This window comes from Nannobrachium achirus (genome assembly GCF_963921795.1).
Source record: "Nannobrachium achirus genome assembly, chromosome: 19".
Taxonomy (NCBI): domain Eukaryota; kingdom Metazoa; phylum Chordata; class Actinopteri; order Myctophiformes; family Myctophidae; genus Nannobrachium; species Nannobrachium achirus.
Genome location: NC_137826.1, coordinates 27,017,195 through 27,040,938, shown reverse-complemented (window position 1 = coordinate 27,040,938; position 23,744 = coordinate 27,017,195). Strand labels below are relative to the sequence as shown.

Here is a 23,744-nt window from a genome sequence, read left to right as displayed (position 1 = left end):
CTGAGAAATGTTCCAGGATATTGGATAGATTTGTGTGTCCCTCATTTCTCAGTCTAAGGTAAAAAGCTGTGCAGATCCCAGCGCAGAAATCATCTTACAGCATTTGATTTATGACACGATCACGTCTCTTCAATCACAATGTAAGAAAGGTCGGGCATTGATAAATGTGGTAGCTAATAACATTAGTCATTTGAATATCATTAGAGGCTTTGTCCCTAGAGTTTTCAACACAGAGAAGTGGAATACCGTCAAGAATAGAAACTAAAGCTAGCCTTACACCTAATGACTTTGAAAAGATTTATGACAGATTTGGAAAGATTTTGGTGTGAAGTAAGTACATTTACTTAAGTGCAATTTAGGTATTTGTACTACTTGAGTATTTCCAGTTTTCAGTACTTTTACTTCTACTCCACTACATCTGAGGAAAGTATTGTAGCTTACTTTTACTCCACTATAATTATGTGAAAACTTAAGTTGGCCTACTAGTTACTTTGCAGATATAAATTATAATATTTCAGACGCGCGTTCACGCCTCGCCCGCCGCTCCGATACGTTCTATTTTTCAGGCCTTGCCGCGCGGTGAAGAAAGTCTGCGCGCCGTCCGCAGACGGTGTGTGCTCCCCTTTATCCGGCGCAATATTGTGTAGAACCACACATGCTAGAATAATGTTGCACACTTTCTCTGCCGTGTACAGAAGAATTCCCCCCGCTGATCCAAAATAGTCTGCCCTTAAGCAGGCTGACATAGCACGTGTGCTTATTTGTCCATGTCATGGTTGAACTGGCACTCCTGCTCTGTTGCAGGGTGTACCAGTGGGGTCACTAGGTATTCCATGAGGGGATAATCTTTCTCACCTAGTACATGAATCACACTAAAATGTTTTAAATATTAATTTGCAGTTACGGGTAGTTACTCACTGAGGAGATTTTTGCACTGCACCCCCATGGAGACGTGTCCCTACACTAGAAAAAATGAAGGAGTTCGACTGTCCGAGTCATGCATCCCCCCCAGGCCATCGGGGTACCACGTTTTGGAGAGATAGCCTGGAATCACAAATTACCTGAACGAGTGAACGTTTAGGCTATGCAGTGTTCGTTTTTACGATTGATGCAGAATCATTCGTAGATCCTGGGTACATGGGTACAGTCGCACCAGTAGATTAGGACCCAGCAGTCTCATAAATGTGTCCCTAAGGTTTTGCCGAGCGTCATTGTACGGAAATTTAGTACAGTATATTGGCTAGAAAAGACTTGCCAACAGTGGTGTCGCACCACATTCTGGCCCTGGGTACAAGGATTCACTGCGGGCCCCCCATGAATGTTCTTCATAGGGGGAGGGGGTTTAACCAATTTAGACCGGGAACGCATTATTACGCATTATGTTGTGCTTTAACTATTGAAAAATAGCAGATATACAAGCTCACAGCCGCGCTGCGAGCTTGTAGGTCTGCTATTTTTGAAAAATATGTCAGTGGTGCTCAAATTTTTTCATGTGAAGTTCCAGGGACCCCCCCCCCCCCCCCCCCCCCCCATAGGCAACATTTGAGTTACAAATGTTCGCTTAAAAAAATACATATATTCAAAGATTTGCACACATTCTCACAACTTTTCAAAAATAGCAGATCTACAAGCTTGCAGCGCGGCACTCGGTGCCACGCTGTTGTGAGCTTGTATATCTGCTATTTTTCAATAGCTAAAGTATAAAATAATTAAGGCCCCTCCACCTTGGGCCCAACTTTTACCCCCCTTGTGACGCCCCAGCTTGCCAACACTGTGCTTTGGCAAGGCAAAAGGCAAGGCTGGTAAGGCTGGTAATTTTGGCTGTAAGTTTTGCTGTGATATCCTGTACAGGACCTATCTCCAATCTCCTGCTGAGGTCCCGCTGGCCAAAACCCCCAACGTGGAGAGCACCTGCACTGGCACAAGTATGGCACGCGAGTGTCAGGTTCCTCTCGTTAACTGAGGTTCCAAATTGTAAAAGCTATTTAATAGCCATCACTCATCACTCTACATGAACCGATCCCTGTGGTCCAGAAGTATTGTCACGTGAGCATGGGTTTTCTAAAAGACACAGATCTGTCATTGTCGATAAACTCTGATGATTGTCAAAGAGCTTGAATAATAGGAGACTGCATCTAAAGTAAAGTACCTCTTTGCAAATATGTTACTTTATGTTTTAAATCAATTTTTAATTGCATGTAATTATGTCACCAGTTAACACTGTTAATTGCAATTAAGAAACACCTGTATTTAGTTGTGGGCATATACAGTATGACACCGAGTAGATGTAGGCCTTTATAAAATAGAACATTTTGCTATAGGTTACATGTTTTGAATACATGGCTGCATACAGTATACTTGGATGCTTTTCAGATCCTCCAACTATTCTGCACTGCAAGTCCCCGCTGACGCAAACACTTGCGTACACAAGTTGAGACTTGACTTGTGAGATTTGATTGTTGGCTATTATGTTAAATTGACAACACATTGATACATGCCAGAATGTTTCATAAATTAGAGCCATGTGTGTCTGTGCGCACAAGGGCGTCTCTTTATGAGGTCCAATACTGTTACAGACAGGGAAGAGCGAGCACGTACTGTATATCCTCCCACCAACCCACCCCCATGCACTCTAGATACTGTTCACATAAAGTAGGTGCACTTGAAATGCTCAAGAAAGATGTGTTTGCGTGCGTGCGTGCGTGCGTGCGTGCGTGCAGACACCTACAGTACAGACATTCTCTGATTATACAGAATATAGGTACAACTCTTGCTTATTATTATATATTATTATATATATATCTGTCCCTGTTCTCATTGATCTAGAGTTAACCAGTGGTCTCTCCTTCAACACACATGTTTTACATAGGCATGACCGTGTGACTCATAAGTTGTTCAGTCAACATAGTGCTTCATTACACTGTTTACACACTCTGTGAGGCAGTGTGTGCTTCACCACACTATAATGTGGTGGTCTCAGAATGAGGACATTAGAATGTAATGTCTTAATGTATTGTACATGTAGTGTCATAAAAGTTATACTGCAATGCGAGTATAATACAAACACAAATGTGGCGAATTCCCCATCCCCCTATTCTCATTCCGTTTAACTAGCAAACTATATTTGGGACAGTTGGAAATTGATGTTTTTGGAGCATAGCAGTGTGGTGCAGTTAAACTAGAAACTGATTTTTAGACATGCCTTTTTGTGGGATACAGTTAGTTTGGACTTCTGGATGCTGATTCTGGAATGCTATGGGACACACCTGGCCCATGAGCTGAACTTGTCACGATAACATTTTTGCTTGTGTTTTGACTGGCAGGGAGGATGCATTTTAGGAGCACTCCAGTGCATCGGACACTAGTCACTCATGTGGCTGCTACTCAAATGCAAAGTCTGCACTAGTCTGCAATAATGCTTTGGGACTGCTTAGCCAATGATGACGAGAATGTGAATGCCATTGTGTGTGATGTGTATTCAGCTTTCATAGCTTATGCAGTCAGGCCGAGAGGAATAGTTTGGAGTAATGACATCTCATAACAAGCCCGACTTTTGTAGCCATGTCTGTGGTCTGTGTCAAAGGCGTATCGGGTCATTTTGGATATTTCAGATGAAATCTCAGGGCTGCGGCGGTGTGTGGTCTCATTGGATCATAGTGGTTGATATGAATCTCCTCTGCAGCAGCAGTCTACTGCTGTCCATTGTGCTGACCAGCAGTTAGAGTTTGAGGTAGCATAATTGCTATTATCCACTTTTTTGCAGCAAGGATGCCTGACCTTTACCCATGGTGTGTGTGTGTGTGTGTGTGTGTGTGTGTGTGTGTGTGTGTGTGTGTGTGTGTGTGTGTGTGTGTGTGTGTGTGTGTGTGTGTGTGTGTGTGTGTGTGTGTGTGTGTGTGTGTGTGTGTGTGTGTGCACGTGCTATGTTTTCCTGGTCCAAGATCTATTGAAAAGAAATGTGGATCTTCTCAGTGGATAGTCTCACTCTCATCCTAAACTCTACCAGACTCAATGATGATGAAAATTGTGAATAATCTTAATCAAATGTATCAAGAAGGTGTAGCACCTCACAACATGACAGCCCGATCGGCCCGTCCATTAAGCCAAGTGGAAAGGTGGCACCATCTTGTGAGTAATTATTTTCCCGTAATTATTTGGCCGTAATTATTTTCAATGGTGTGATGTCATGTTCTCTCAATCCATACTTAGTTGCAAGCCGGTGTCATGGATCAAAATAGCCTATAAATTGGCTATTTTCGGTTCGTGACATGAGGCACAACCAAGTATAAATCGAGGAGGTATAACTCTCTTCCAGTGGTGCACATGCAGTACTCTGTACTTTCAATCCACAGCAGTCTGTGAGGAGGCAGACATAAATACAGGGGTTGACACTAAGGTCTCAAAAGGCCCATCGGGAAAGTACAGGGCATGTTCTACTTGCCCAAAGGTAATGCCCAATTGCTGTCCATTATAAAATGATAGGTAAGATTTTAATTACCGTTATATTTAACACTTATTTGTTTTACTTTCTGGGGATGTGAGATAAATAAATGTCATACCTACATTTTATGCCAAATACCTACATAGCTATGAATATGACTATGGGTTCGGTGCCATGGCATTGGTCCGAAGGTTCATAAGTCCGAAGGTTCATTCGTCCGAATCTGTTAAGAATACTATGCCTAACCCTAACCTCAGTAACCCTAACTAAATTCGGACTAATGAACCTTCGGACTTATGAACCTTCGGACTTATGGGCAGTCCCCATGGGGGTGGGGTTCACACTTATTTTATATACAGTGAAAACAGCACATTATAGATGAACAGTGCTTTTATTTTACATTCCACAGACCAGAAGACATTCCACAGACCAGAAGACATAGTGCTCTAGGGCTAAGTTCAGGTGTTTGTTTAGACCGATATCTCGTGTTGTGTTTATAGACGGTTGCGTCCCCTCTCAAACGATCACTTGCCTGGTCAGGTAACCTGAAAGCAAACTCCACCTGCCCGAATGTTTTATTTAACTGACAGGGGAAGATGGGCAACCCTTAGTAGTTCTGTTATTTCCTGTTTGGTAATGTGTGTGATGTTGGAACTGTGTCATGACTCTGAGCTGAATTACACATTTTACATTTTCTCCCAACCCCCTGTGGAGCTTACAAATAGCTGTTTGGAACGCTTGTTAGCAGTAAGACGCTACCAGCGATATTCCAGCTGACAGCTGACTTTAGAGCTAATATTCTTCCCAAGTCTAAGCTCTCCAGGTATGTAATGAGCCACATTATATATATGTAGGTCTAAAATTGCCTTACCCTTCAAAAGGTCAGTTTAATGGTTCTCATTCCCCAGTCCTTAGCCCTTTAATTCCAACATCCCTGCTTTTATTGTGACAATTTATTTTGCCATTTGTTCCAGTTCAGTGGACACGGTTTCATCCATTGCCTCCTGAGCTAAATTGGATAACATCAGGTTTGTCTTCTCAAATGAAGTAAGACTAAGGATATTAAGTCTACTCTGCAACAAACAGCATGCTAAATGGCAGTGGCAGTGAATGTCTATATATGGATATTCCTCTCGGATGTTTGTTTGGTTTAAGTCTTCAAGCCTGTTGCCTTGTAGTGTAGTTTTGGCACCACTGTGTTTTCTCTGCTTTAAAGCAATGCAGGATGCTGCCAAGGTTGTTGCTGGCTTCTGAGCAGTCTGGCCTGTCTTACCGGCTGCTGCCAACTCTGGAGGCCATTGTTGTGCTGTGTGTTCCACATAGCTCTGAGGACAGATATGGATTGAATTGTTATTCTCTGGTATTGGCTTCACTCTAAAATAAACACGGTAGCTGAATCCATTAACAAACATGGAGTGGTGTGGTAACTGTTCTGTCATTGCACTAGGGATAGAATGTAGTCGTGTTCTTGTACATGCTGCTAGAAATCTTTGAAAATGTTCATCCTCAGCAAGAAATCTAGCAAAAATGACTTGCGGCTTACGACTTACGGTTCAGGGAAAGTTCTATTATGTCTTTGTGTATGTTGGACTTAGGCCAGTACACTCAACGTAAATACTGTATTATAACTGAAGTTTGCCAGCAGTCTGTTGTACTAATTTCCACTCTGTTCCAGGATGGAGGAAGTGGAATATGTGATTGGATTGGTGGCGGGTAGTGAATGATTGCTAAATGCAACAATTACTTTGAGAAATATTGCACCAGATGATGAATACACAATATATGTCAAAGCCCAATATACAGCAAAGAGAGGATGAAATAGAAAGTGTTGGCATTCTGAGTGTGTGTGTGTGTGTGTGTGTGTGTGTGTGTGTGTGTGTGTGTGTGTGTGTGTGTGTGTGTGTGTGTGTGTCTGTGTGTGTCTGTGTGTGTGTGTGTGTGTGTGTGTGTGTGTGTGTGTGTGTGTGTGTGTGTGTAGGCATGGTGGATATTTTTGGAAAGTTTAATGCCCAAATGTGTAAGCTAGTAATACCTAGATGTACAGTAATCTGTTGAGGTAGGCCTATTTAAAAGGTCTTCTAACTTCACTTCACTTCACTTTGCTGATGCTGGTATCGGTATCGGAACAACTATAATCAGGACTGTCTGAGACTGATGCCCACAAACACAAGTAGGTAGAGCTGTGCTCCTCCATAATTTCATTTCACTAGCATCAAATGTGTCATTGAAAATGTTTGGCTTGTAACATCATTCTCGTTACCCCTAGATATAAATTTCCAGCACCATAAGTCAACACAGTTTTACGACATACCTCTTGACAAGTCCCTGAACTGTTCTTGGGATACAGATGCACTGCATTGCCTCTGCCTACCCTCCACTGACATCTGCAAATACAATAAACTCTCTTATGTAAATCTGATTTGCACGTGTGCACATGCGTTTGTATGTGGTAAATGGTAAATGGTAAATGGTGCATTTATATAGCGCTTTTAATCCAAAGCGCTTTTACATAGATTGTGCATTACATTCACCCATTCACACACACATTCATACACCGGTGGCAGAGGAAGCCATGCAAGGCACCAACCAGCTCACCGGGAGCAATTAGGGGTTCAGAGTCTTGCCCAAGGACCCTTCGACATTAACTCAGGGGGAGCCCGGATTCGAACTGGGAACCCTTCGGGATTTATACCCTTCGTGCTCTAATACCAGTTTCTCTACCCCTGAGCTATGCCGCCCGCATGTGTACAACACGCAACCTTACCTGTGTCCCTTTTTCCCTATACAGTCAGCGTGAAACTGTGCAAGCCCACTCCCTGGAAGTCAGAGCAGAACCTCACGTGTGTGCGTGTGACTAAAGAGGCACTCTCTGGCACAATGTAGCCAGACAGCGTGTCGCAGGTTCGAGTCCGGAGCCTGACGGCCTTTACTGCGTGTCATTCCCTGTGTCTCTCTTCACTAATACTATCCAATAAAGACAGAAAGAAAGAAAGAAAGAAAGAAAATAGGCACTTTCTGGCTGGTGCTGATTGCAGCAGTACCATGGGAAGACAGATTTGTTAAGGCTTTGGCACTTTCTATCTCTCTGTCTTTCTATCTCCGCGCGCACACACACACACACACACACACACACACACACACACACACACACACACACACACACACACACACACACACTCTCTCTCTCTCTCTCTCCTCTCTCTCTCTCTCTCTCTCTCTCTCTCTCTCTCTCTCTCTCTCTCTCTCTTTTCTGCATCCAGTTTGTGTAAACTAATTAAAATAGTCTCAGGGAGGGAAGTTGATCAGACTCTTTTGATCACACTCCCAGCCTCAGCCCCCCCGTCTCTTCAGAAGCTTAAATGCCAGCAGGCGCTGAGAGACAAGAGAAGGTGTAGCTGGTTAAAGCTACCGCTGCGTACACTGTAAGTTAAGAGCACTTCAGAAACAACAGAGAGCTGTTTGTGGGACGTTTGCCAGGGAAGCATTTGAAAGAATTACAGAGACATGCATAGGCCTATACTGAAATGACCCCACAACTCCACGTTGGTTTGAAGGTATACACTGTAAACTGTACAGTAGCCTAAAATATCAATATCTCTCTATACTGTATATATATCTACCAAGAATCACTGCATAATCAATCTGGTGTGTGGTGTTGTGTGGTGACATCCAGGAACACATCTTCCCCCTCTTATTTTGTAACATTGTTTTGGTGGTCAGAATTTGGTTTCCCTCCATGATCTCCAGCATACGATTGCCATTATCTATCTATAAATGCGAGAAGTCTCTTCGTGTCTGTGTGTGTGTCTGTCTGTCTGTCTGTAATCCGCGTATCTCGAGAACCATTCGTCCCACCGGCTTCAGATTCGGCACGCGCGTTCGGGCGGCCGAGCTTCTAGTCATTATAATGAAAAATAAACTGCTCTCTGTCAGGGTGCCAACCATCTTCTTACGCACGCGTTGCCATGTATGGTCTACTTGTGCACCAGCAGAGCACGCCCTCTTATTTATGTCAGGTCGCACTTGTTGATGGTGACATCACCAAAGATGCTGGTCCCTCATTGGCTGTTGATGATGACATCACCAAGAATGCTGGTCCCTGAATGGCTGTTGATGGTGAAGTCACCAAGAATGCTGCTCCCTCATTGGCTGTTAATAGTGACCCTGATTGGCTGTTGACGGTGAGTAGGTGACGTCACCAAATATGCTGGTCCCTGATTGGCTGTGTGGACTTTGACACTGCTTACAAATCACCGAACGCAGTACTTGATGGTGATATCACCAAGAATGCTGGTCCCTAATTGGCTGTTGAGGATGACGTCACCAAGAATGCTGGTCCGGGATTTGCTGTTGATGGTGACGTCACCAAGAATGCTGGTCCTTGATTGGCTGCGCTGACATTGACGCCGCATACAAAATCACTGAACGCAGGACTTGCGCGCTCTGCTGGCGCAAGTAAATAGTAGAGCAGAGAAAACTCTAATAACCGCTACAGCGCCCACACAAATCGACATTGCTAGGCAGTAGGCACGCATGGCAGCAGTTTGTGTTGTGTATGATGTAAGACCAGAACTCTGAACAGCCTATATGACAAAGTGTGAAGATGTCTACACTTTCACTTCATCCCTGTATGCTAGGTAGAGATAGAGAGGCAATGGATTATAACGACATGGAGAGAAGGAGAGACAGTGGTAGAGGTATAGAGGGAGAACACCAGTATTCTGAAACACAGGTCTTTCTCCATAAAAACATGAAGAGGAGCCACAATGACCACTACTGCCAAATGCTGAGGAACGGACAAATTCCCTCTGTGGCCTGTCATCAAATACCCAGTTCTTTGACCAATCAGAAACAAGGGGACACAGATGAACCAAGACCTTTCAGTCAACACTTTTCAGCTTTAGTAACGCCGCCATGTGAAGTAAATACATATCAACTGACAGGAAAGAAGCCCCACATCTGTATACATTGTGACAAGAGTTTCAACAACATATCTAATCTGAAGTCGCATCAGCGTATTCACACTGGAGAAAAACCTTTTCTTTGTAAACAGTGTAACAAGAGTTTCACCATCATGAGTAATCTGAAGAAGCATCAGCGTATTCACACCGGAGAAAAACCTTTCCTTTGTAAACAATGTGGCAAGAGTTTCACTCTGTTAGGTAATCTGAAGATACACCTGCATATTCACACTGGAGAAAAGCCTTTCCTTTGTAAACAGTGTGGCAGGAGTTTCAGTTTGTTATGTGTTCTGCAGTCACACCAGCGTATTCATACCGGAGAAAAGCCGTTTCTTTGTAAACAGTGTGGCAAGAGTTTCAGTCAGCCAAGCAACCTCGTTGTACATCAGCGTATCCACACTGGAGAAAGACCTTTCTATTGTAAACAGTGTTGCAAGAGTTTCAGTGCCTTAGGCAGCCTGAAGAGACACCAGCGTCGCAAACACTGAGGACGGTGTGCAGGGGCGATTGAGTGCGATGCCATTTGGAAGCACGCATGCACGGCTGTAGGCTTTGTACTTTACTCACGGTTGGGCGGTTGACGCGTCCATTTTTTGATGGGCGGGGCGGATCGGGCAGGTGTTTTGATTTTTTTTGAGCGGTGGTGAACCGCTCCATAGAGTGGCTGTGTGTGTGTCTGTAGCCTTTTTCCTCAGCGTTTTGCCATAGCAAAATGTGTGTTCGTAGCATCATGTTTGTCTAGTGATGTCATATATCGTATGTCTGTAGCCTTTTTCCTCAGTTGTGTGTGTAGCATAGCCTGTACATCCTAGACTCAAATCCTTGTCTGAAGACGTTATGCAAGCATGACCACCGCTCACTTCACATTGGGTGTGATTTTTATATAATGACGGGTAACGGGTCGGTCCACGGATCTGATTAATGACGGGAGGGGCGGGCGTGGGTTGTCAAAATTGGACCAGGAGTCTGATCTGAAGAGACACCGGTGTATTCATCATAATCGGCAATCGACAAACAACCTCTGGCACTGGTAGCACTGGTGGTACTTGAGCCCCACTCTGGTGGTACTCTCTTCTGTCCAACCCAGTTGGCCAAAATAGGCTCTCCAGCCGTGCTGAAAATGAGCATGACACACCTAATAGAAGATTTGAGAACGGATTAATCACATTAGAAATATCATAATTTGTGTAGCTGATTAGACTGACTGATGGAGTCTCTGCAGCAGCAGCTCTGTTGCAACTGCAGTAGACTATAAGCAGCTAGCACTGTTTGCACGGGTAGTTCACAGATGTAGTAGCTAAATCTGGTCGATGACTCTGTCATCAGATTATTGGCTTAGGAATGTAACAGAAACTCCATCTCCATGATTTCAAGGAATAAATTGGCCTATTGTGTTAACTACTTTCTTTTTTTCCCCCAGGTAGGTCTACGCGCCTGTATTTTAACATCAGTTATTATGGTGGTACTGTACTTGGAGAGACAGCTATTTTCTGAGGTGGTACTTGGTGTAAAAAGGTCGAGAACCACTGCCCTACTTGATCATATCAAAGTGTCACTCAAAAGTATATTAAAAAAAAAAGCTGGTCAATGGATACAATGCCAATATCTCCCAAATTCTGACGTGATTTTGGCAGGAGATTCTGATGTCATTTTGTCTTTCTTTCTTTTTTTCCCCCCTTTTTTTATCGACTGAACAGTAAAGCCCTTTGCACACAGGACAGTTGCGTTTTTTTCGTTTGCGGCATGAATAAAACGCATTGGATTTGGTGTGCAAGGCTGTGCGGAATCGGCGCTGCGGATCCCAAAAGGAGTCATAAAAGGAGCGATGAGTTTTTTACCGCATGCGACAAGACGCACAAATCGAACTGGTTTCGATCGAGAAAAAAACGCACGGCGGCAGCCACTCGTCGCACGGCTAATTCGGAGCCGGTGTGCATGAGGTCATAGAGAATCATTGTTTTCTTTTCAAAAAATTATATTGTCCGTTTTATCCGTGCGGTTAAACGCGCCTGTGTGCAAAGGGCTTAACAGTTTTGGACATTCGAGGTTCAGGTTTCCACCCGACAGAGACAATATAACATTTTCTGAAAACTATAGTAAGACCTCCGGTCTTACTATAGAGTGTTTTCTCCCTATTTGGAGGAAAAATGCAGTTTCAGTTGCTCCACCAAAACTGTTGGGTGACAATCAGGATAGAGTGTGGGTGGGCGGGCCTTATACGCTCACCAAGGCCCGCCCCCACTTGATCATTATTGGAGGAAGGCCCCCGCCTGTCACCTACAGTACATGAAAACTGAAATTGAAACTCAAGTGAAATCACTTACCCTACCTTTAACAAATCTCACAATTATTGCTTTCCATTTTCTGTTTTTGCCGGAGTAGTGTAGACTGGCTTATTCAGCCATTATTGCTCACCTCAGCCAAAGTGCTAATATTATTATCTTCTACGGCAGAGCTTTTATCTGTGAATTGCTTATGAGTTTCTGTGGAATAATATTCAGCCTCTCTTTATAATGGAGCTAAACTCTGTCCTAATATATTAAATCCTAGTGAATAAGACTTCAGTTTGAGATGGTCCTTATCTGCTTTGATCGAAAATTAACTTGTTGCATGTGTTATAATTTACTCCAGCTGGTCAATTGGTTTGCGGTCTTAGAACCACACACAAACCTAGTACAATAGTGGTCACTCTCAGTCCCCTCATAACTTTGTCACTTATTTTCCACGCTGACAATGCATGTCATGTCAAGTTATTTGCATTGGTTTGGTTGACGACTGTGGGTGGAAAAGCCAAACAAGATTAGTTGACGTAGGCTTGCTTTGCCTGCGAGAGAAATTAGGCCTATGGTTTGGTGAGTCAGTGCCAGCAGCACACCCACCAGGTCCATTATCCTGCAGAGCCTTGTCATGGAGTTAACGCTGAGTCACACAACATGCATCTTTAAAGACATAATGGACCACTATGTCTGGATCTTAACCACATGAAAATTGTCAATTGACATACATTCTGAGAAAATAGCAAATCTATAAGCTAAAACACATCACAACGCAAGCTTATACAGTATATCTGCTGTTGTAAGCTCATATATCTGTTGTTTTGGCAAAGAGAGGCAATGTGTATAGACCCCTGGGGGACCCTGGTCAACTGAAGCATAATAAGGTTTTAGAGGTTAATTTGTGTTTAGTGCCAATAGGCTCACAAATCCCTAATTTTTTACCACTACTAGAAACTATTGCTGCATACTGTTGGAAGATGTCAAATGAGAATGAGACATGTGAAGAAAGAACTGCAGATTCTAAACCTTCCCACCCTTCATGTTAGAACAGCATTTCACACGGTATCGACATGTCATTGCTTCATACAGTGGGTTACAACATTTAGCGTCGCCAAGTCTAAAATGACACCTAGAGGTGTCAAGAGGTGCCTAGAGGTACCTCTGTCAAACACGCCTCCAAATTCTTAGCCGCGCCCCCTAGAAATGTGATATTTTATTTCAACGTGTAGTGTGGCTGTTCAGCCACGGGGTGGCGATTCTTCAATATGAGTCGACTATTCGAGTCTATTACTTGTTGGTTACTTGTTATCTCTACCTGCATTGTGAGCTTGTAAATAGTTTCTTTTCAAGTTATTTTTGCACTCAAATTGTAATTATTTGTTTAACCCATTTAGGCCTAGGATTATTGACTGCTTTAACTATTGAAAAATAGCAAATATACAAGCACATGTAGATCTGCTATTTTTTTTAAATCATGTTTTTTTTTGCAAGTCTTTGAATATATCTACTTAAAAGCGAACATTTGTAACTCAAATATTTGCTTCTGGGGGGTCCCTGGAATAACATATTTTGAGATGGGGGGTCCGTGGCCAAATACCTGTAATTTTGGGGGTCCTTCACATGAAAAGGTTTGAGAACAGCATGATTTCGATTTTAGAGGAAGGATTTAGAAGTCGGGTCAAAGATCGGGTCAAAGATATTCAAAGACTTGCACTCATTTTCACAATTTTTCAAAAATAGCAGATCTACAAGCTCACAACACCTCACACTGCAAAGTGTTGTGAGCTTGCAGATTGGCTATTTTCGGCAAATACTTTAGGTGTGGAGGGGAAAAAAGAGCATACTAAGCAGTAAGCACAGAGGTTGAGGTACAAAGGGTTGTGGGGGTCCCTGCTTCATCTCTCTCTCAACTAAGGGGTCCTTGATCTGAAAACGTTGAAGATCCCTTTGCAAAACAACTCTTTGCCATCAAATCTCTTAACATGTTCACAAAATGGAACTCGTGTTTTCATTTGGTAAACACAGGCATATTTTCACATGACACACACATGCATTCATTGAATAAACACAACTAGCTTTTGGCTGAACACTACCAAGCATGAACAGAACACTGAAGAGCAAAATTGAAAACACAATTGTCGAAATGGAACACACTGAATGAATGTCAATTACTCTGGTAAATGAACCAATTCCCTTTTTGTAAAATGACCCAGTGTATGCCCACTTCTCTCATAGACAAACATAAAACAGCACACAAATATGCAGACAAAACATTTTATTGACTGTAGGTCTAAACGTTTACCCCCAAACACTCCAAACAAGCCCACAACGCGTTGTGTGCTTGTAGATCGGCTGTTTTCAATAGTTTTGTGCGACAGTCTTGTATGATGTAGCATGGCTTTTCTTTACCAAAAGCCGTACACATTTGAAACTTGGAGATACAAGTTTTCTGCCCGACAGTGACGATATTTTAGTGATTATGTTGCGAGGAAAACGTTGAGCCATTACATAATAGCCATTTTGGTTAGAACTGACTGAAAATAACTTTGTACTTTATATAATAAATAATATTTTTTCAAGTGTCCAAATAAATTCAAAATATTATCAAATGATCTCGCGGCACCCCTGGACTGCCGTCGTGGCACCCCAGGGTGCCCCATCACCCACTTTGAAAACCCCTGGCCTAGAGTGCCGCATGAAGCCCTGACAGGCCTCAAAGCCCACATCTCCATAAGCCTCCTCCATGGCCTGAAGCAGTGGGACCTGGCTCTGAATTGCTCGCCTGACCCGAAAGTTTAGAGATTTGAATATTTGTGTGTTGTGGATTGATGCTATGAGATTTTATGTGAGAAGTGTGTGCAAACCTGAAAAGTGTGTCTTGTGTTTTGACAACAAGGTGATGTGAAATTTACATCAGAGTGTAAAGAAGGAAAGTCAGAGTCTAATATAAGGAAATCTAAAGTAGTAACAAATTGAGTCAAGCGATTGGGGACAGAAGTAAAGGTTGTGAAAATTGTGCCAAATTTAAAAAAAATGTGTTTTAGCAATCGAAAAAAAACTGTAAGCTGATTTTGATACTATATACTGTATGTATATATATATTCTAGGGCTGGGAGAGAGAGAGAGAGAGAGAGAGAGAGAGAGAGAGAGAGAGAGAGAGAGAGAGAGAGAGAGAGAGAGAGAGAGAGAGAGAGAGAGAGAGAGAGAGAGAGAGAGAGAGAGAGAGAGAGAGGCGGAGAAGTCATCAAATGACAGAACGTTGTGACACAAACAATTACAAAATAATTGGTTCACACACTGTCCCAAAACAACATAAACGTGACATAATAATAATAAGCTAAATATAAGGAAACGAAAAAGACACAACTTTTGTTCACATGTTCAATTGAAATTGTTCTTTATTTGGAAACAAGGCAGTAGGCAACATTTTTCCAATAGCCTCATAAAGTTGTTCATAAAGATGTATTAGTTGTCCCAGACACCTGGACAAACATTTGATTGTGGTTTAATAATAATAATGTAATGCCATCATGGTCATAAATGTAGGCCTAATGCCTGTAGAAATCCTTCTCCATTCCTCCTCTTCTGGTAAATGTCAACGTCTCAGAAGAAGATGTGACAGCGAGGAGGTTTTTGAGAACCAAGCCTCTGACATGACCAATCGCTTTTGCTTTTGTGAAAGGGTCCCTTTCTAATTACAGAGTGAAAGGTCAAGTTAAAATGTCAAACTATTATTTACCACACTGGTTTTCAATACTTTTCGGTAATCATGACATTTTGTGAGAAAACATACGTTTACATTGCCAAAGCAAGTGTCAAAAAATTAAATAAAAACAGTCTATAAGGGAGAACATCACATGGAACATATACAGTAGGACGGTTGGAGGGGGAGCAGCTGACCATATAGGCGACCCTCTAGACAAGCTAATTGCTTCCAATACACAAGTATCTGTGCCAAACATGTTGAACCAGTTCTATTGTCCGCCCGTGTTGAATTGACGGCACACGCAGGCTTCATTGGTGTACTGAGTACATTTACTCGAGTAGGCTATTTTTATTCCACTACAATCTTTTGAAAACAGTTAGATACTTTGCAAATTTCGATTATTAGGCTATAAAGGCATACAACCACTTCAGCCCTACATTTAGGCCATTTGAAAATACAAGCTCACAATATTGCTTAATCTGCTCAAATATTTGTATAATCTACAAATGGTAGGCTACATTTGTGAAATGACTAGACTATAGGCTCCGTTTTCTTTATACAGCCTACATTTTGATACCAAAACGTCATTACTCAAGCCAATTAAGGCTTATATTTTGAACATGGGATTTCTAAAAGAGTATTTCTACTTTTACTTAAGGAAAACATGTGAGTACTTTTTTTCATCACTGACGGCCTTGCTGATCCCGCCCATAGACGATCGCGCCTCGATCGGCTTGCTCACTCAGCAGCAGAGCAGTTGAGTTCTAACTTCATCTAACTTTCACTAATAATTAATATTGAAATAAGAACAGCAGGATAACAAGTAGACTATTGTGACATTTACATTTGAAAGTTCCTGGTTTGTATATAAAGAAGTTACCTCAAGAGTCACCAGCCAATCGTCATTACTCACAAACAATTACAAAATAATTGGTTCACACACTGTCCCAAAACAACACAAACGTGACATAATAATAATAAGCTAAATATAAGGAAACGAAAAAGACACAACTTTTGTTCACATGTTCAATTGAAATTGTTCTTTATTTGGAAACAAGGCAGTAGGCAACATTTTTCCAATAGCCTCATAAAGTTGTTCATAAATATTTATTAGTTGTCCCAGACACCTGGACAACCATTTGATTGTGGTTTAATAATAATAATGTAATGCCATCATGGTCATAAATGTAGGCCTAATGCCTGTAGAAATCCTTCTCCATTCCTCCTCTTCTGGTAAATGTCAACGTCTCAGAAGAAGATGTGACAATACTTTTCGGTAATCATGACATTTTGTGAGAAAACATACGTTTACATTGCCAAAGCAAGTGTCAAAAAATTAAATAAAAACAGTCTATAAGGGAGAACATGGAACATATACAGTAGGACGGTTGGAGGGGGAGCAGCATAGCTGCATCACAGACAGCCAGGAATGTGGGGGAGGGCTTTGACGCTGTTTGGGACAAAGCAAAGGTTTACAGTTGAAACACTGATGGAGTGGAGGACTTCTTAAAAAGAGTAAAACAGTACTTGCTTTTAAATAAACGTATTCAAGAGGACATACCGGTACATGCTTTTAAGCTACTTGAAGTACAAATAAAAGTAAAAGTACTCAAGTACATTTACTCAGTTACTGTCCACCGCTGGCCGCTGGCTGCTGGATGTCATAGCACCCCCTCCCCTGCTGCATAACAGTGCAGTCTGTCAGACTAACCGAAAATGTATTATTATTAGCTATTATTTGTGTTGTTGTAGGCCTAATTGAAACCCAGAAAATAGCCTAAACTGAACACATAGTGATCTATTAGCCCAAACCTCATTTGAAAAATGTCAGGAGTATATGAAAGCCTTTTAAAAATGTCTATAGCATATTGGCTATAAAACATTTATTGGTTTATAGACAAAACAAGACAGACAGACAGACAGACAGACAGACAGACAGACAGACAGACAGAATAAACAGTCCAGTGTCAGTCCACTGTTAGACTGAAATAAATCATGTCCATTATGAGCTTGCAGATCGGCTATTTCGCTTTTTTTCTCCAGTGCGTCCAGCCTCCTCTTAAGGCACGCATGTTGCTTTCATCATCATCATACCATTTAAATATTAAAACAGCGAAATTAAACAAATGTATTTGCTAATCAACATCAGACTCAGTAGCCTAAACTTGACATTTGTTTAAAAGCATTCCTTTCTCCCTGGCTTTTGTTTCAATGTTAATATTATAGATTTAGATTCCTAGGCAACCAACCAGCAGCATTGGACAATAAAGTCTACATTACATGATAAAGTTTACACCGCTCTGACTTCTGACAGTGCCTGTCAATCAGTTCACACAGCTGCAGTATGTTAGATTGAGTAGACCTCACCACATGAAAGGCAGAGGCACGCATGGACTTTTAATAGCCTAATCATAAGCTAAATGCTCGGGTCTCTCTGAACCTCGGAAATAAACGGATTTCAGGACAATGTCACAGGTCTAAAAAAAAAACAAAAAAAGAATCCGAACGGGACGGAACTGGACAAGACCATTACGGGGCCACTCGGGTTTGGTTTTGTAATTTGGCATAACAAATATATTTCTATTGAATATATTATAGGCTTGACCATTTCTCTCTCTCTCTCTCTCTTCTGTTGGATAATTAGAGAAAGCGCATATATCTGACATGGCCGAACAAGGAACGCTGTCTGTCAGACAGACCCATGATGTTTACCAGGATAAGAAATAACACTAGAAAAGTTGTTATTTTGATAGAGAAATAGCCCATCCCCGTAGATAATGTCCAGAAATATGCTCCATAGGCTATAAATGTTCCGACCTTCATCTTCCAGGTGACTTTTGTTGGTGTTTCACTTCACCTCGCTAAAAACCTCCTTTTGCGGGACTCATTGAAATATGCGAACAGACGATAATAATATGGATTTGGGAGCATAGCCTAATTACAAAGCATGTCTCATTAAAAACAATATATATTTTATAGTTGAAGGGTAAATACACAGTATAGGCCTATGTAGGCTGGGAACATGACACAGTTCAGTTGAGATTTTTTTTTATTATTTTGGAGGTGGGGGTAGAATACTGTATAGGCTACAGTAGAGCTACATCACGAGTAGACATACAGCCTTTGCAGACAGCCAGGATGTGGAGGCGGGCTTTGACGCTGGGTGACGCCCTGCTCACATTGAAAGGGACAAAGCCGACGTGTGATATCGGCTGAGTGCCAGGAATGCAGTTTGGCCAGTGCTCTCATAACTGTATGCTCAATCCCTCAGGCGCCCCCTGGACTACATGATTATAAATGTTTATAATTGAGAACTGAGAGGTGCAGTAATCAATGATATATAGACACTGTGAAGTAATGACCACCAAATTGAATTTGTAAATACTAAAGTAAAATACAAATACCTCAACATTGAACTCAAGTAATTCTTAGAACTTAGGTAATACATCATTACACCAACACCAATTACATCAAATGCAAAGAAATAGTAGAATTAGTTGGCTAATCTAAGAAAAACATGGGTAGACACATGTTTTCAAACCAACAAGGAAACAAAGACAGACAAGCGAACAGCAGAGCTTTTCCATAATGAAACATGCTCTCTCTGAAACAGTGGAACTGTTATTAAGTGCTGGTAATAAGCTCATTGTCATGTGAACTGTTAACTTTATAATTATCCGTTTTAGTCCCATAGCCAGTTTTAAATGGACCCTTACAAATACAAATGAGACATTTAATTAACATTTAATGAAAAAGTCCTATGCCAAAATGTATTTTTACACCATTTAAAGTATAATTACTCTCTAGTATCTACAGTAGTCTCTTCTGTGGTTCATTTCAATTCATTTCAATCCCCAGCAAAATAGTTAAACTAATTGCTCTGCTATGCCATCTAGTGTCACTTGACTGTATTGCAGAAGATAAGCTGAAAGGACGGCCTCCTATTTTTAGACACTCCCATCTCCAGAGAGACCGGTGGGTGTCCAGAGGTACCTACAGATACCTGAGGCGACTCAATTTTCTGTGAACCACTGTACGTGCCAGTTTCACACCTTCCTGTGACACTTTGCCCTCAAGGTCGCTACTGGGCCTCCTCACTTAGGTGTCGCAGTTGGCCCACCTGCTTCTCCCTGAGGGGGATTTCTCACAAGCAACGCTTTGGTTGGCACAAATCCAGAACCGTACAAAAACAATCCCTCCTTACAAAATAATGGAATTGATTTGTTCCATAAGTTTAGCCTTGGACGGCACAGTACATTACGCAGTCTCCCAGCGGCAGATGAGTTGTTGTATCGATTGTTCTCCTGTCAAACCAATATAGGCTCAGCCTGTCTGTGTAGAAAGAATATCTCTCAATATTGGAGTCGTATCGTGTTGGTTGCTTTTCAGAATCCAATTTTCTCTATGAAGAGAAATCTGTTGTCTAAAGGTTGTGTGCTGACAGGCAAGGTTGAACTTCATGTAGTGCCGGCCCGTTTTCTATCTTGACCTTTGTGTTTGTGTGCTCAACCTTCAGTGGCCCTGAAGGTAAATACTGGGTAAATGTAGTGGATATTTTTTTACACTTCTCTATCATGTCTCCACCACTTTATCCCCAGAGGGTTCAGTTTAGCTACGGCATGTTGTGAGGTATGTGATTCATCATGTTCCCTTGCAACAAGTATATACACAGTACAGTCAACACCTGTCACCTATTACTGTGTGATACTCACTTTAACCACTTTAACCACCCTGGTCAGCTTTTTCAAAATCGTGAAAAGATACACACTGTGTGCTTGTAGATTGTCCATTTTTGGCTGTGAGACTATATTGTTTTGATTTCTGAGCGGTGCTAACCACTCCAATATGCGGCTTCGTGGCAAGCTAATTATTATAAATTAGTGCAGTGCCCGTTCAGCTTGGAACATGTGTACCATTCGGAGCAGGGCCTGTTTTGGAGAATCACTCGTCTGATCGACTTCACACTCGACACTGCACTCCCTTGGGTCGTCAGCAATACACCCGCCAAGTGCGAAGTCTATCAGACTATCGTTTCACGAGATGCGTGTGCCTATTCGGAGCAGGCTGTTTCTGGAGAACCGCTCATCCGATCAACTTCACACTCGACATTGAACTCCCTTGCGTCCTCGGCAATACAGTCAGGTGTGAAGTTGATTGGATTTTACTGTGCTATTAGCTTATTTTCATATTCTTGTTCTGTATTGCTGTGTGTAAGTTAATTTGTAAATCAATATTTGGTTGTTGAATGAAAGCAACATGGGCATCTTTGCATCTTTCCCTTATTGCGACCGTCAGGTCGCACAGTTACTATGAAAACCTCCACCGGCTGTCTGTCAGGCCCTCCGTCAGTCTGTCCATCGTGTCACGTCACACTTTTGGCTCTACTCTTATCTCCGCCACCGTTGCCCCTATCCATGCCAAACTTTGCACACACACTCCTTGGCTGATTTCTCACATGCTCCTCTTCTAGCACCACCATGAGGTTGCTTTTTGCAGTGTGTATACATGCGACCTGACGGTCGCTTATCTCCTGATTAGGGAGTCTTACTGGTCTACTGTGTATCTGCTCTACCATTTGTAACTGTGGTGCAAATATGTGTAGACGCCTTTGTCCTTGCTGTGTTACGCTATAAGTGAAAAATGTTGATACACAGTAGATATACTGTAGATATTGCAGCACTGAAATAAAAAAGTAGTTACATTCTTCCAAAGGGCACAAACAGTACAGCACAGTAGTATTATACAGCTGTTATACATGCTGTGAAGCACAACATGATGAAGTGCTTGCTTCCTTAAAAGTTCTAATCGTGCTCTCTCTCTCTCTCTCTCTCTCTCTCTCTCTCTCTCTCTCTCTGTGTGTGTGTGTCTGTCTCTCTCTCATCTCCTCAGAAGGACATGACGCTGCAGCCGCAGGAGCCTAGCAACGATCAGGCAGGACCGCTGCACAAGAGCAGGCCTTCCTCCAGGCTCCCCAATGGCCTGAGCCTGGACCCCTGCAAGGACAACCACCACCTCCACCACCACCGCCCCTCGGACCAGGAGAACAACCCCCGCCTGGCGCACGGGCGGGGAAAGAGGAAGAAGAAGCACCATCTTCACAGGAAGAACACCACGGTATGTTTTGAAATCTCTTGTTCAGTATCTGTGCCTCACTGCTACAGCTTTGAACACCCATCCCCCTGCAAGCTGCGTTCAAAGGCTGTTTTTCGAATGTGATTCCTTCAATTAATAGCGTCGTTTTGGATTAGCTTTATCTTGAGAGGCCAGGATGCAAGTGGTATATTTCATGTTGTTGGTGTTTAGTCTATAAGACTCTGAACTGAAGGTGGGCCTATTGTAGCTCCTGCGAGGGCTTTTATAGGACGTATTTAAAGATCAAAATGATGTGTGGAAATGTCACGAGGTTTTCCACTGCCCACAGACTCACTTCTCACAGCCATGCCCCAGTGGTTGTCCTGATTAACAGCTCAAGCTTGTACAGAGGCATTGAACAGGAGAGAAAATTGAACTCCTGTGAACGCCACTGTTAACAGCAACACACAAAGGGATTTCTCCCTTGCAACGTCAATTAGAGCAAAGGTGAATAGATTCTGTAATTGTTTGTTGGCCATTAGCGAAAGAGGGGGATGTCTGGTGGAGTAGAATACATTCATTCAAGTATAATCTTCAGAGGTTAATTAATGTTAGGCGTCGGTTAAGACATATCTTAGCGGCATCTGCAATTAGGTCACAATCAGGCTGATGCGTGCCGTACATCCGGTACACGTCGTACGGTGATGCTGGTTTCAAGCTGGGTGTCCCGATTCCTGATAAATATGGTCGGTCGCCCTATTAGGTACATGGCCTTATGGGAGCAACAATGAAACATCACACTCCTGTCTTGTCTGGGTTAGCACACTTGTCTCCAGTTATTGATTCTTGGGGTCATTGTTAATGAAGTGGTGTTGTTACTTGGAACAAATTTATCCGGTACCGCTGTTGGATTTTGCGTATTGTTTGAGCAATAATTGAAATGTTTCCAATATCTGCTCTCACTGGGACAGTTGTGTTCACCAGCCTTTGTTTTTGGGCTGTTTGTCAGACTCGTAGATAAAGTTAATTTCAAATTGAAAAGTGTGATGCCGAAGATATGAACAAGCAGCTTTTTCTTTGGTTTATTTATTTTTTGCAGCGTTGACAGCTTTCCTGTTTCAGTAAGCTGACACTGCAGTGTGAAAACAGATGACACAATAACTACTGTACATAATTCATTCATTATTTAGTCACTCAAGTATTTCTGTCCGCTTCGAGGGACCATGTACGCATTTTATTCAGTTAGGTGAAAAAAAAATAAAGATTTGAGATGCCAACTTGAGATGTTAAAATAGCGTTATCCTGTCCAGGAGCTGTGAATGTATAGGTTGACTCCACCTGTCTGCCACATCTCTCAGTGTGCCGTCTGGATAATGCACACAGATGGTGCCACCTGCCAGTTGTTAGGATGTCTGACACCTGCAGCGGCGCACAAAGCCTGATTTATATTCTGTTGCACACCGGTGTCGCGTTCAGAAAATAGCAGATCTACAAGCTCACAATTATTATTATTTTTTGGACCAGTCTTTTTTCTTTTTTTTTTGCAGGTGTCGCCACTGGGTCCCTGCTTTTTCTCTCTTTCCTTTTTTTCCCTCAAAATAGTGCAACATTGTTTTTTCACTCAACAGTAAACAAACCACCATAAAGTTTAAGTGTATAGAGGGTACATTTCTAAAGTGACAATTTAGGACTTTTTAATACTTCTAAAATGACAAATTAAACATTGGTCAAATTGTCAAATATTAGAGGCAGAAATTGTGAAAATAGCCGATCTACATGCTCACAACGCCTCGCAGCGTGAGGCATTGTGAGCATGTGAGAACCCAGTGATGTTACTAGGTTTTCAATGTAATGGGTCCAGGGACCCACAGGTGGTCATTCAAATGGGTCCCAGAAACGTTTTATGAGTCCTCAATACAATGTTTTCGAGCGCTGTGAGCTTGTAGATCGGCTATTTTCAAAATGTTTGCCTATTTCTTATATTTATTTTACAATTTGGCTAATGTTTGAACTTAGAACTAGGATTTCTAAATACACTAGGCTACAGACACCCATTTAATTATATTTATATCACTGGAACCCCAATTTATAAATGTTAAAATACTAGAGTACAAATGGAACAGGTCCATTTGATTCCATTTGTTCACCGAGTTACAGACCCATAAAGTTCTATTTGGTTCCTAACTATCATTTATCTGGGGACCCCCTGGAACTCCCTCAAGGACCACTAGTGAAAATAGTTTTTAGCTGTTCCAGGTTTAACTGATAATTTAATTTAACTTTACAGT

At 42.0% G+C, this 23,744-nt stretch overlaps 1 protein-coding gene across 1 annotated transcript in view; it reads left to right on the top strand.

Moving 5' to 3' along the window:
- Positions 1-23,744, top strand: part of auts2a (activator of transcription and developmental regulator AUTS2 a) — a gene marked incomplete at both ends in the record, with an annotated part of 413,417 nt that overhangs the window by 72,244 nt on the left and 317,429 nt on the right. Inside the window, one exon of the mRNA XM_080749358.1 lies at positions 21,274-21,498. Within this exon, the coding sequence (XP_080605484.1) occupies positions 21,274-21,498 (225 nt within the window). The remainder of the gene's footprint in view (positions 1-21,273; positions 21,499-23,744) is intronic.